General features: G+C 44.8%; 1 protein-coding gene across 1 annotated transcript in view; it reads left to right on the top strand.

Moving 5' to 3' along the window:
• IQGAP1 (IQ motif containing GTPase activating protein 1) overlaps positions 1-14,810 on the top strand; it is an 81,500-nt gene that overhangs the window by 38,447 nt on the left and 28,243 nt on the right. The window contains exons 10-15 of the mRNA XM_086756915.1: positions 357-520; positions 1,897-1,981; positions 4,684-4,847; positions 5,222-5,382; positions 5,893-6,017; positions 13,936-14,099. Coding sequence (XP_086613041.1) covers positions 357-520; positions 1,897-1,981; positions 4,684-4,847; positions 5,222-5,382; positions 5,893-6,017; positions 13,936-14,099 — 863 coding nt within the window. The remainder of the gene's footprint in view (positions 1-356; positions 521-1,896; positions 1,982-4,683; positions 4,848-5,221; positions 5,383-5,892; positions 6,018-13,935; positions 14,100-14,810) is intronic.

The following is a 14,810-nucleotide window of genomic DNA, read 5'->3' as shown; positions in this document are numbered from 1 at the left end:
CCTCTGTTTTTGTGGGATTTTTTTGGTGGTGGTTGGTTTCTTTTTTTTACCCATTATTAGTACATAGTTCTAAGCTGAATTAGTTTTGACTTCTGTTGCCCTTCCTTTAGGAAATGGATTGTCTTTGTCGCTGACTCCCTGAATTCTTCATCTTGAGTAACACATGCTATTTCCAACCTTCAGCGCCTTTTTCAAGTACTACTTTGCAATTGACCTTGGAAGTCTTCCATTCGGATTACATACCTAACTTGCTATCCATTGGGTCTGAGAGTATTTATTTCTGAGCGGTAGCTTATATAAATGATGGGACTTCCTCATTTATTGTTTCTCACAAAACCCTGCTTTACTGTTGCTAGCACATGCAGCCATATCAAAGATTGACGTAGCTTTGGAACAAGGAGATGCATTAGCACTGTATGAAGCTTTGGCAACACCAGCCCTGGGACTCCGAGGATTGTTACAAGAAAATTGTGACTGGTATTTCCGTCAATTTCTGAGTGATAGACAACAGAAACAGGAGGTATGGAAAAGTCTTTATTATCCTGATTTCATGAGACTTTCCCCCTGACTCTGCCTTTCACTGTACCACTGTACGCTAGTCACTTGCTATATACCTGCATTACTGTTTAGTGTTGGTTTGAAAAAAATGCTGAAACAGAAGCATACAGTAAGCATATTTGTCATTTAGTTTTCATCTCTGCATGTGAAGGGCCACTATAATGCTTGTATGTATGTATATATAATTAAAATACTTTCACCAAACCGTAAAATACTAACTCGTGCATGTGTGTAGAACTGTTATAAAACAGGAGCATCTTCCCTCTCATTTTACTGTTGTCGGTGCCTAAATACCATGGATACTTCTGTTTAATCAATACCTGTCAGATAAGCATATACTGCTCTCACTGTGGAGAATCCCACAGTACGGCATTTGTAGACATGGTACTTAGGGACATGGTTTAGTGGTGGACTTGACAGTGTTAGGTTTGTAATTGGGCTCTATGGTCTTAAGGGTCTTTTCCAACCCAAATGATTCTATGATTCTATAACTAAGGTTAACCTTAGTTTCTCATTTCAAGCCAACTCTTCAGTGGATTTTGCAGGCTGCTTACATATGCTGCTTATAAAATGCACCAAATAGTTTTTAAAACCAGCATTGTCTCCATTGTCAGAATGTTGCATATGTTAATAGGGGAAAAATATGCTGATTCAGAGATGATTATTAATATTGCATCTCTAATGAATTATTATTTTTTTTATTTAAATGCTGCAGTAAGGTAGACAAGTAAGATTCGGTATGCATTTGGATCCAGGAAAAGTGCAGACAAGTCAGTTATACAGTTATAACAAACTAGGTCTTGGGCACTGCAGTGGGTAAACCAGAACTGTATGTTGTCCATTTTTTTTTGTTCTGTTAACTCTTTTGTTGCTCAGAGGTAAAATGGAACATTAATCAATGTGTCACTTCATGGCAAATTACACAAGTACTAATTTCACTCCAGGATGCAGCTCATGTACGGGGAGTCTTTTCCCGCAAAATTATCCCGTTTGTCTTAAATGTTTTATAATTTTGGAAGCCAAGTCTTGCCTTTAATGGCTGTGTTCACGGGACTGCACTTCTAATACTGTAAAGGGGATCAGGTTGTACACATATGGTCTTTCAGCATATGAACTAAGAATCTGGTGAGTAATTTCTGTCCTCACCTACGTGGCGTTCTTTGTTTGCAGAAGCTATGTGGCATTAGAGTGTTTTAAGGAAAAGCTGTTTGTTTGTTTGGTTTTTTTCCTTTTTATTGAGCTATTTGAAGTGAATAAGCTGACGATGTTTCACCCTCCCTGTTTCTTTTTTTTTTATTTTTTTTTTTATTTTTTTTTTTTTTTTTTTTTTTTTTTTAGGCTGGCCTTACAGGTCCTCTGCAGAAGGAAGAGTTGCAGCTGGGAGTGGATGCTGCTAACAGGGCAGCACAACAGTATCAGCAAAGTAAGGATCAGCAGAAATTATTGCAGCAAAGCGATTGTGGATGTGATCAAAAGGATGAGACAGCACAGTATTTGGATCTGTGTCAGGATACATGAGGTCTCTCAAACTGTTATGAGTGTTCTTTAAGTACTTCATGGCTGCTAAGAACATTCAAGAGAGATGGCTGCCCTGATTATTTGTAGTATCTTTTATCCGACTCTTACAGTACTGTTGGAGACAACAGCATATAATTTGAAATATTAAGAAACATGGACCTTTTGCAGCCACCTTAAATAACCTATTTTCCTAGAATGCTTGTATGAGGTTTTTGTGCTATGGATCTGTGAAGGAAATCTGGATTGCTCCATAAGATGTGAAAGGTAGTGTTGTAGTTTAACCCTGACAGGGACGAGACTACGCAGTCTCTCACTTCCCCCACCCTGTGAGAGAACAGGGAGAGATAATATAAGAAAAAAGGCTCGAGGTTTGAGATAATGACAGGGAGAGATCCTTAAAGTTACCATTATAGGCAAAACAGACTTGACTTGGGGAAAACTATTCATTTATTTCTAAAAAACCAAAGCAGGATAATGAGACAGAGAACAAGATAACTTTCCCCGCCCCTCCCTCTTCCCGGGCTTAACATTATCTCTACCACCTTCCCCCCACGAGCAGCACAGGGAGGAAGAGGGAATGGGGGTTGCGGTCAGTTCATCACATGTTGTTTTACGCTGCTGCTTCATAGTTGGGGGAAGAACTCCTCACATTCCTCCTCTGCTCCAACGTGGGGTCCCTCCCATGGGCTACAGCCCTTTGTGAAACTGCTCTGGCATGGGTCATCTCTTCCACGGGGTGTAGTCCCTCCAGAACAGCTGCCCCAGCGGGCCCTCCACGGGCCACAGTCGCCTTCAGGTATCCACCTGCCCCGATGTGGGGTCCTCCACAGGCTGCAGGGGGATCTCTGCTCCTCCGTGGACCTCCATGGGCTGCAGGGGCACAGCTGGCCTCACCATGGTCATCACCATGGGCTGCAGGGGAATTCTGGCCAGGAGCCGCATTACTGCTCCCCCTCCTTCTTCACTGACCTTGGCGTCTGCAGCCATTCCTCTCACAAGAAATTCTTCACAACAGGCAGGCAGATGCCTCTCGGGTTCTCTTCACATCTCATCTCCTCTCCACTTCTTGCAGCTGGGCTGGGCCGAGTTGGGCCCAGTCGCCGCACGGTGGGAGGCCAGAGGGTGAGGGGTGCAAGGCCCACAAGGCCCATGCCTCCCCCTCTCTGCGCCTGCTCAGCGTCTTCACATCTTCTCTTCTTTTTTTTTCCTGTTTTTTCCCCTTCTTAAATATGTTATCGCAGAGGTGTTATCATGGAACATTCTGCTACCAATCGGCTCAGCCCTGGCCAGCAGCGGGTCCGCCCTAGGCCCGACTGAGTCCACTGGACAAAGGGGAGCGACTTCTAGCAGCTTCTTACAGAAGCTACCACCATAGCCCCACCACCCCTCACTAAATAAAACCAGTTACCCACTGACTACTGCCATAAGTCTTACTTGATTTGAGCTACAGAACCTTTAACTTTCTAAATATCAGGTAGCAAATAAAATGCAGATCATGATGTCTGATTGATGCTTCTGACACCATGCAGAGCTCTTTTCTGGAGAAGAATGTTCAGTTCTGGCTGTGCAGGAGGAATTAGTTAAGCTTGTAATAGGTAGAAAGACTACGAGAGATCTGGGGAGGGAGGGTTTAGAGTACAAGAGGACAATAGTGAATGCCTAATAACTAGGAGGCTAGCTTCAAAGTACCTTACTTGTTCAGCATGAAAATAGCATACTTGCGCTATTTTGAAGTTAGACAGTGTGTAACCACTATAGAGTGCCTGTTACTGCCTTGAGCAGGATAGACGTAGACAGGAAGAAAAAGATGTTACTACTTGTCCATCCAAAAATTTCCAATGATGACGCTTCTTACTGTCAGAAGACTGAAATGGTGAAACAGTCCTTTGATAACCAGGCAAAAAGGTGAACTAGTTTTAAACATGAGCTTTGTTTTAAAGAAGGCATTATGTATGCCTTCATATGGGGCCAGAGGAGGCCACAAAGACGATGAGAGGGCTGGAGCACCTCTCCTGTGAGGACAGGCTGAGAGAGTTGGGGCTGTTCAGCCTGGAGAAGAGGAGGCTCTGGGGAGACCTTATAGTGGCCTTTCAGTACCTAAAGGAGGCTACAGGAAAGATGGGGAGAGACTCTTCAGCAGGGCCTGTTGTGACAGGACGAGGGGTAATGGTTTTAAAATAGAGGGAGGTAGATTTAGATTGGATATTAAGAAAAAATTTTTTACATGGAGGGTGGTGGAGCACTGGCCCAGGTTGCCCAGAGAGGTGGTGGATGCCCCTTCCTTGGAAACATTCAAGGCCGGGTTGGACGGGGCTGTGAGCAACCTGATCTGGTTGAAGATGTCCCTGCTCCTTGCAGGGGTTGGACTGGATGAGCTTTACAGGTCTCTTCCAACCCTACTGATTCTGTGATTCTATTTTAGTTGTCTGCAGTAATGAAAGACTGAAGAAGTATGGATCAGAAAGCTTCACTCATTTGGTGCAGCTAAGGGAATTATTCTTTTTCTTGTTAGGTATCTGGTTATTGAGTATAGAGTGAAAATGCTCTTGTTACTGGGGGCACAGCTGTCTGTCTTCCTTATTCTGTGTTACCTCTTTGAACTTCTAGGGCTGGCAGCAGTAGCCAGAATTAATTCTGCTATTAGAATGGGTGATGCTGAGAAGACTGTGGCAGAAATGATGAATCCAGAGGCCCAGTTACCACAGGTTTATGCATTTGCTGCAGATCTTTACCAAAGGGAGCTGGCCACCTTGCAGCAACAAAGCCCTGAAGTAAGTACCACGTTTTCTCTTATTTCTGGAAGTTGGTATGGATCACAGTCTACTTTGTCTGTTTTGTTAAATGTGTTCTGTGGAGCAAACCTGTCTAGAGTCTTCATGGAACTGCTTTGGTGTTTCAGTCTGTTCTGATGTGTGAGGTTTAATCCCTAAGTGTTGAGTCACTTGGCCCTGTGAGATTCTACTTTAATGTCTTACTTGATGTTCTGCTTTTGTTTATGATACTCATCTTTCTACTTCTGTGTAATAAAGTTGTCCCTTTGCTTTGTTGTATATCTGTTCTGACAACTATTCTGTTCTGTGTTGTGTGTGCAGCAATAGTTTGAAAAGAGTGAGTGGAATTAATTTGTTGTCTTCTTTATATGCAGGGTAACCTCTCTCATCCAGAATTATCTGTTGCTGTAGAGATGCTGTCTTCTGTGGCCCTGATTAATAGGGCTTTGGATTCAGGGGATGTGAATACAGTGTGGAAACAACTGAGCAGTCCTGTCACAGGACTTACAAACATTGAGGATGAGAACTCTCAGAGGTGAATGTTTCAAGGAATTATGTCTGTCCTTGATGCTGCTTATATTCTGTGACTCTGAAATTTTCCCCCCCTCTTACGCTTTACATTATTTGTAATGGTATTGATTTAATCTCTTTTGGCTCTTGCATCTTTTTTTTTTTTTTCGATTATTGTTTCTTACTGGTCTGATTTCTATTCTGTCTTTCAATAACTTCTCACAGATTTTGCATGAAAGCCATGTTGTGGTGCTGTTAGGTTGTCTATAATACTACATCAGCTCTCCCACTGTGTTCCTTGCCCTGGACCCTCATTCGGTGTTTTGGTGCTTTTGTCGATTATTTCACATTTGGGCTGACCATCCTGCACATAGCCTTTCCTCTTTCTCTTCTTCCCACTTTTGACACTTGCCCAATTTCAACCCTCATGGTACCTCTTCCACTTTGTGTGCAATTCTCTTGCTGTATTGTGTGTTTCCTGGCCAGCTTGTTGCAATGTGCTGTGCATTAGTTTTTGTGTTTTGTTCTTTGACAGATATATCGATGATTTGATGAAGCTGAAAGCTCAAACATGTGCAGAAAGAAATGAATTTATCACGTGGAATGATATCCAGTCTTGTGTTGATCGTGTGAACACAGTTGTGCATGAAGAACATGAAAGTAAGCTTTTCTGCTTGGTTCATGCTAGACTGATCCTAGTGCATAGGGAGTATGAGCTGAAATTAGGTATATGTCAATACAAAAAGTCATTGGTTGACTTGTAGTTGTGTCACACATTAGATATCTAGAAAGAACTTAGTTGTGAGTAGGACTTGGTGGTCTGTAATATAGACGGCTTGATAGCAAGGCTGTGGATGGAGAGATTAGGCAGTCATGATTGTTTGTGATGTTGAAATCAGTATCTCTAAACAGTTTATTAATCTTTCCAATGCAAATTTCAACCCTTTTTGGATAACAAAACACATTGTCTGTTGTCAGTGTCTAGGATTAGTCTAGAGTCTTTTCTAATTTCGCTTCAATCCCTCAAATTGAGCGAAAACTAGTATTGCCAACTCTGAGTTAATTGTGGCCCAATCTTGGAGTACTACATCCTCCTTCCTAATTTGCTGTATTTAGTAGAAGTTACTTTTCTTGAAGTCTTGTTCTCTCTTTGGCTGCAATCTTTGCCCTGTTCAGATTTTCTTCTTCTGCCTTGTAGTAGTCCTTCTTTTGAATGTGCTTTCACCTTTTTGCCTTTTCAGTATTTAGTGGAAGTTCCACAGACTCCATCCAACATCCCCCTCTACTCTTTATCTGGGGGTAATCTGACCTGCAAACACAAGATAAGCTACCTGTCTTTTTGTTGATGACTCTCACATGTAATGGTCTGTCAGATGCATTTCTACAGGGTATGAGGAGCTTGAATGAACAACAGAGAGATAAGTTTGTTTCCAGGTCTTATTCTTGGTCCTTTAAGTCCTGGCTGTGTTAACACTACTTCCAAATTACAGCTTACTTGAAGATCAGTAGTTCAAATATTGCATCAAAGCAATAGACTTTTGCAGTTTCTTTGATTCAGTGATAAATCAACAGAGAATAGTGGTGCTACAGCCAGGGTTTTGGGTGTCTAGATCAAGGGGCGTGCTTTGAGAAGCCTGGGCTGCTAGGGGCAGACGGCATGCACCTAACCCAGAAGGGGAAGTGTGTGTTCGGACGGAGACTTGCCAGGCTCGTCCGGAGGGCTTTAAACTGGTGTTGCTGGGGGAGGGGGAGCACAGTTCAGCCCACTGCTGTCAGCATGGTGCCAGTGCCAGCACCGAGGGTCCAGAAGCTGAGGAAGGATCGCAGGTAGTTGCAAATGAACTTAAACTGCAGTCCAACAGAACCCCTGTCGCTCCAGCCAGCAAGTTGGCTTTGTCGGGGGCCCAGCTGAAGTGTCTCTATACCAATGCACACAGCATGGGGAATAAACAGGAAGAGCTGGAGATGCGTGCACACAAGCAGGGCTACGACCTTGTTGGCATCACGGAGATGTGGTGGGACGACTCATACGACTGGAGCGTCAACATGGAGGGGATATAGGCTTTTTAGAAAGGACAGGAAGGGGAAACGAGGAGGGGGTGTCACTCTATGTCAGCAACCGGCTGGAGTGCATGGAGCTCCGCCTGGGGATGGAGGAGGAGCTGACAGAGAGCTTATGGGTCAAGATTAGAGGATGGGGACGGACAGGGGAAGTTACGGTGGGGGTCTGTTACAGGCTGCCTGGCCAGGAGGACAGAGCAGACGAGGCGCTCTATAGCCAGATAGGAGCAGCCTCACGGTCACAGGCCCTGGTTCTCATGGGGGACTTCAACCACCCTGACATCTGTTGGAGAGACAACACGGCAGGGCACAGGCAGTCCAGGAGGTTCCTGGAATGTGTGGATGACAACTTCCTCCTGCAGGCGATAGAGGAGCCGACAAGGAGGGGTGCCATGCTTGACCTTGTGCTCACCAACAGGGAGGGACTGGTGGAGGATGTGAAACTGAAGGACAGCCTTGGCTGCAGCGACCACGACACGGTGGAGTTCGAGATCCACAGGGCAGCGAGGAAGCTACATGGCAAGCTCTCTGCCCTAGACTTCAAGAAGGTGGACTTTGGCCTCTTCAGGGACCTGATGGGCCAAGTGCCATGGGAGGCGGCCCTGGAGGGAAGAGGGGCCCAGGAAAGTTGGTCCACATTCAAGGAGCACCTCCTCCAACCTCAGCAGAGGTGCATCCCGACAAAGAACAAGTTGGGCAAAAAGGCCAGGAGGCCTGCATGGATAAGCAAGGAGCGCCTGGACCAACTGAAAGTGAAGAGGAAAGCCTATAGAGGGTGGAAGTGGGGACAGGTAGCCTGGGAGGACTACAAAGAGGCCATGCGAGTGGCCAGGGATCGGGTGAGGAAGGCTAAAGCCCTGACGGAACTAAATCTAGCCAGGGATATAAAAAGCAACAAGAAGAGCTTCTATAGGTATGTAGGGGGGAAAAAAGAAAGTCGAAGGAAAATGTAGGCCCCCTCTGGAAGGAAACTGGTGTCCTGGTTACCTGGGACATGGAGAAGGCTGAGGTACTCAATGACTTTTTTGCCTCAGTCTTCACAGGTAAGGGCTCTTGTCCCGCCATCCAAGCTGTAGAACGCACAAGCGGGGACTGCGAGGATGAAGAACCACCCGCTGTACTTGAAGAGCAGGTTCGGTATCATCTGAGAAACCTGAAGGTGCACAAGTCCATGGGACCTGATGAGGTCCATCCATGGGTCCTGAGGGAACTGGCGGATGAAGTTGCCAAGCCACTGGCCATCATATTTGAGAAATCATGGTGGTCTGGTGAGGTCCCTGATGACTGGAAGAGAGGGAACATAACCCAAATTTTTAAAAAGGGGAACAAGGAAGACCCGGGTAACTACAGGCCGGTCAGCCTCACCTCTGTGCCTGGCAAGGTCATGGAGCAGATTCTCCTGGAAACCGTGCTAAGGCACATGGAGAGCGAGGAGGTGGTTGGTGACAGCCAACATGGCTTCACCAAGGGCAGATCGTGCCTGACTAATTTGGTGGCCTTCTATGACGGGGTGACGGCATCGGTGGACAAGGGACGAGCAACTGACGTCATCTACCTGGACTTGTGCAAAGCTTTTGACACTGGCCTGCGTGACATCCTTCTCTCTGAACTAGAGTGGGTTTGATGGACGGACCACTCAGTGGATAAGGAGTTGGCTGGATGGCCGCACTCAGAGAGTGGTGGTCAACGGCTCAATGTCCACGTGGAGACCGGTCACGAGTGGCGTCCCTCAGGGGTCCATGTTGGGCCTGGCCCTGTTCAACATCTTTTTCAGCGACATGGACAGTGGTATAGAGTGCACCCTCAGTAAGTTCGCCGATGACACCAAGTTGTGTGGTGCCGTCAACACGCTGGAGAGAAGGGATGCCATCCAGAGGGACCTTCTTGACAGGCTGGAGAGGTGTGCCTGTGCCAGTCTCATGAAGTTCAACCAGGCCAAGTGCAAGGCCCTGCACACGGGTCATGGCAATCCCAGGCATGAATACAGGCTGAGTGGAGAATGGATTGAGAGCAGCCCTGAGGAGAGGGACTTGAGAGTGACGGTGGATGAGAAGCTCAACGTGAGCCGGCAACGCGCCCTTGCAACCCAGGTGGCCAACCGCACCCTGGGCTCCATCAAAAGGACCGTGGCCAGCAAGTCAAGGGAGGTGATTCTCCCCCTCTACTCTGCCCTGGTGAGACCCCACCTGGAGTACTGTGTCCAGTTCTGGAGCCCCAACACAAGAAGGACATGGACCAGTTGGAGAAGGTCCAGAGGAGGCCACAAAGATGATAAAAGGGCTGGAGCACCTTTCCTATGAGGACAGGCTGAGAGAGTTGGGGCTGTTCAGCCTGGAGAAGAGGAGGCTTCGGGGAGACCTGAAAGCGGTCTTCCAGTATCTAAAGGGGGCCTACAAGAAAGATGGGGAGAGGCTGTTTAGTAGGGCTTGTTGTGATAGGACGAGGGGTAATGGGTTCAAAATAGAGGGGGGTAGATTTAGATTGGATGTTAGGAAAAAATTTTTTTACAATGAGGGTGGTGGAGCACTGGCACAGGTTGCCCAGAGAGGTGGTGAATGCCCCATCCCTGGAAACATTCAAGGCCAGGCTGGATGAGGCTCTGAGCAACCTGATCTAGTTGTGGATGCCCCTGCTCCTTGCAAGGGGGGTTGGACTAGATGACCTTTGAAGGTCCCCTCCAACTCTGACCATTCTGTGATTCTATGATGATTCTATGATGCCCAAAAAAGTTTATTCTGAAATGCTGTCTGTTCAACGGTTATATATTCAAATGTTTTAAGCAAAAACGTTTGATATGGGTATTTCTTTTTTCAAAGAACAATTAATTACGTCATCAGTTTGATGCCATTCAGATTCTAAGTTCCAGATAGTTGTGGTTTTGTTTGGTGAGGGGGGGCCTAAGGTGGTGGCTTCTGTAGGAAACTGCTGGAAGTTTCCCCTTTGTTTAGGGCCGGGCCTAGGGTGGACCCGCTGCTGGCCAAGTCCAAGCCGATTGGTAGCAGAATGTCCCGTGATAACACCTCTGCGATAACGTATTTAAGAAGGGGAAAACAGGAAAAAAAAAAAGAGAGAAGATAAGCTGAAGCGGGGGCAGAGAGGGGGAGGCGTGATCCTTGTGGGCCTTGCAGGCCTCACCCTCTGGCCTCTCACCAGGCAGCCGACTGGGCCCAAATCGGCCTGGCCTGGCTGCAAGAAGTGGAGAGGAGATGAGAAGTGAATAAGATGTAAAAAGGATCCTGAGAGGCATCTGCCAGCCTGTTGTGAGGAACGGCTGCAGACGCCAAGGTCAGTGAAGAAGGAGGGGGAGGAGTAATGCAGCTCCTGGCCAAGATTCCCCTGCAGCCCATGGTGAAGACCATGGTGGAGCAGGTTGTCCCCCTGCAGCCCATGGAGGTCCACGGAGGGGCAGAGATTCACCTGCAGCCCGTGGAGGACCCCACGTCGGGGCAGGCGGGTGCCTGAAGGAGGCTGCGGCCCGTGGAGGCCCCGCTGGGGCAGCTGTTCTGGAGGGACTACACCCCGTGGAAGAGATGACCCATGCCGGAGCAGTTTCACGAAGGACTGTGGCCCGTGGGAGGGACCCCACGTTGGAGCAGAGGAGGAATGTGAGGAGTTCTTCCCCCGACGATGACGCAGCGGCGTAAAACAACATGTGATGAACTGACCGCGACCCCTATTCCCTCTTCCCCCCTGTGCCGCTCGGCGGGGGGAAGGTGGTAGAGATAATGTTAAGCCCGGGAAGAGGAAGGGGTGGGGGGAGGTTATCTTGTTCCCTTTCTCATTCTCCTGCTAGTTTTGGAAATAAATGAATAGTTTTCCCCAAGTCAAGTCCGTTTTGCCCGTGACGGTAACTTTAAGGATTTCTCCCCGTCCTTACCTCAAACCTTGAGCCATTTTTCCTTATATCATCTCCCCCTATTCTCTCGGAGGGTGGGGGAGTGAGAGAGAGACTGCGTAGTCTGGTCCTGATCGGGGCTGAACTACGACACAGATATTGGCACCCAGATCTTAAATAGAATTGAAATGGAAAGTGCTAATCTTTTAGGAGGTTAATTGCTTTGTTTACAGTTAGTTCCATCAGGAAATTAGAAGCTTTTATTTGCTGTTTTAACACTGCGTATGAGCATCAGTTGTTAAAACCAGTATCTATGCAAGCTGAAATGACAGATAACTGACCTTCTGACCGGTAGAAGAATTTGCCTGCACAACTGTTGCCTTTCAATACGAAGTATTGGTAAAGTGCAAAAAAAAGTACTCCCTGATGGGAAAATATGCAAAAAACCATAGAAAAGATTTTTGGTACTCGCACTTGCTGCATACACTTAAGTATTCATGAAGGAAAAAAATTCCTGGTGCAAACTGAGAAATGTGAATGGATGTTAACCTAACTTCTATGCTGCTTCTGCATTTTTTTCATTTGTATTTTTTAGTAGTGTTTATGTTATTGTCCTTTAGCAGTGATGAAAAACTGGGATTGACCGTAATGATGAAAATTTCAGCAAAACAGAAAATTGGAGTAGTTCTCCTTTGTCTAAGACTGTATTAGTTGACTTAAAATCCAGAGTGGAGATAGAGGAGTCCTTGAAAGTAGCACAATTAAGCAAACTTAATCTTAGTAGATCCTTGTGAGAGTCTGTGTTAGGTAGTTTAATTTTCTATTAATTTCTTTGTTTCATTAAGGGACCATAATTTTTGGTCATGACTAGTACCGAAAACCTCCTGCATATGCAAGAAGCATGACATTTACTTTCAAGCCGTCTTTGTAATCTTTAACTCAAAGCCTTGCATCGTAAGAGGGGAGAGATTTATCGCAAATGTGGAGGTGATGATAAAGTTTATATTGTACACTGAGACAAACAAGTGTCTCCTGCCACTTCTTGTTGTGTAGTTGGCGTTTCACCTTGAAAAGACTTTAGAGAGGGTTAAATTTTAATTTAAGAGCCTACTATCTTGATTTACTTGTTTCCTGGATCTCCACATAGACACTGGGTTTCCTGTTTGTGTCACGTGAGCAGATTTGTTGAAACCACACAAACACAGACCCACAGTGGTGGGTGCACACGTCAAGATGGTAGTTTTGTAGTATCTTTTCTGTGTAAGAGGTCACAGTAGAACTCTAAAAGTTTGTGTAGTCCCAACACTGTTTCTTACAACACTCCTTGTCCTGTAAAAAAAAATGCAGAAAATCCTGTAGTGACATAAGCTGTTCTAATGGTGAATTTCTTAATTCTTTGGTCTACCTCATGTATACCCTTATGCAAGAGCACTTTCATCTCCTGTCTATGAGTAAGTTAAATTAGTCTGAGAAGGTCCCGAAGGCATACGAGCATATATTTTTCATTTCCACTATTCTTGTAAATAGTTTCAAATTAAAAAATGCTTGCTAGTGAGGAGCTGTAACGTATTGCTGTTCCATGGAATAGTCTTACATGCCCATGTTAATAAACGAAATCAGAGGGAATTACTACTTACATTCTGTGCCTTTACTGCGTCAAACAGTTACCTTAGGTACTTTTTGACAGAAACCATGCTGTCGCTTTGGTGATCTTGCAGTGTCCTCAACATGTATTTCTCCCTTATCTCTACTCCATCCAAGTACCACCCTTTCCCAGATGTGGAAACAGATGTTCTGTTTTTCATATAAAGTTTTTGTTTTGTGATTCTTTCCTGTGTAGAAGAAAAAGTCACAATCTTTGGATACCTTAACCAAAGTTAGAAATCCCCACACTGAGCTCCTTGCTTTTGTTTTTTTGTCTAAAAGATCTCTTAGCTCTGCACCAATCAAACCGTGATTTGATTTGATCCTTCTTTAAGCAGGGAATTGAATCAGATGAGCTCTAGGGTCCGTCTCAACCTAAGTTGTTTTGTGATTTGCAGGAGATGGTTGCTGTAGTTAGGGCATGTGTGATGTAGGCTCTGTTTGCATTTAACTAACTATATAAGATATTTAATTTTGTTTATTTAGCTGAATGGTATATTTTACTGTACTTGAATAGCATCCACATCTCTGATAATACAGCTAATAATACACGTTTAATAAAAGAGTTTTCTAAAATAAGGCTCTACTGTATTTTTAAATGGTATTCCATGCAAATCTTTAGCTTCATGTGAAAATTTCTTTATAGAGAAGCCAGAACCTTGTAAAACTGTAACCTACAAACTGCGGCCTTTTGGACTTGGATGATTCTCTTCTAGTGGCTCTGAGATGAATGTCTGAGGACTTGATTCTGTCCCTGCATCTGGTCTCTCTGAGTGTTTTGGGTTTTGTTTGGGTTTTTGGTTTTTTTTTTTTGTTTTTTGTTTTTTAATTGCAGTACCCAGTCATTAAGACTACTTTAAGGTGCAGAAATAGTCTTGCTTTCTTTACTACTAAATCATGTTTTCTGTTTGAAATATTGCAGTTCTCAGCCAATACTTGGTTTAGGAAGGACTAAATGCACTTTTCCAAAGCAATGCTTATGATTATTATTGACCAAAAATGAACTTCATATTTCTCCCCCTGTGCCTTCCTCCATAGGGATTTTGGCAATTGGTCTTATCAATGAAGCTCTGGATGAAGGGGATGCCAAAAAGACTATTCAAGCCTTACAGATTCCTGCAGCAAAATTGGAGGGTGTAGCTCCACGGGTAGCACAGCATTACCAAGATACACTACTTCGAGCCAAGAGAGAGAAAGCACAGGTGAGTGCAATTAAATGCATCTCTTGAAAAAACCTTTATGTCTGTGTAATGGGCTTATTACTGGTCCTGAAAGCTAGGAATCAAAACTGAAAGTGGAGAGCTGAACATTCTGGATACTATCAACTGTGATCTTACCCAGTCAAGTTTGGATCTTTCTACACTAGAGAAAGAGATATGCGGCCAGACCGAATGAATCTTCATGAACTACAGAGATGGGTATAAGGCTATTGACTGCACAAGGTGGCTTGCTACAGCTAATCCTGGTTCCAGAACGAGATATGTATCTTGTTTGTGGAGAAATAATATGCCTAATCTGTTTTCACAAGGAGACAGTGTTCATTCTAAGAGTTCTGAACTTCTGAATGCAAGTTTTCCTGCAAGTGGTTGTTTTTGGTTTTTTTTAAGTGTTCTTTGTTAAATGTAGTCATAGGCATAGTTATATATGGCAAAAAGAAAGTTTCTGAAAGTGGAAAAACCTGTTAAGTGATAAATTAGAAAGAACAAATGAAGCAAAATACATGCTACTAGCAAAATATATACTGATATCTTTTGTTCACCTGGTGACACTTTTATTGCAAATGATTTTTTGAGCTGCAATTATCTGTCTTATTAGCCAAGGACTTCTCCTGCTTATACATAGTTGCCGCTTTCACTGGTTAAATGTGAAGATGGAGGAAGGAAGAGCAAGTCTCATCATACAGGTTTAGGAAA

This window comes from Chlamydotis macqueenii, chromosome 12 (assembly GCF_036417535.1).
Source record: "Chlamydotis macqueenii isolate bChlMac1 chromosome 12, bChlMac1.mat, whole genome shotgun sequence".
Lineage (NCBI taxonomy): Eukaryota > Metazoa > Chordata > Aves > Otidiformes > Otididae > Chlamydotis > Chlamydotis macqueenii.
Note: the sequence above shows the minus strand (reverse complement) of the source record. Positions and strands in the feature narration are given on the sequence as shown.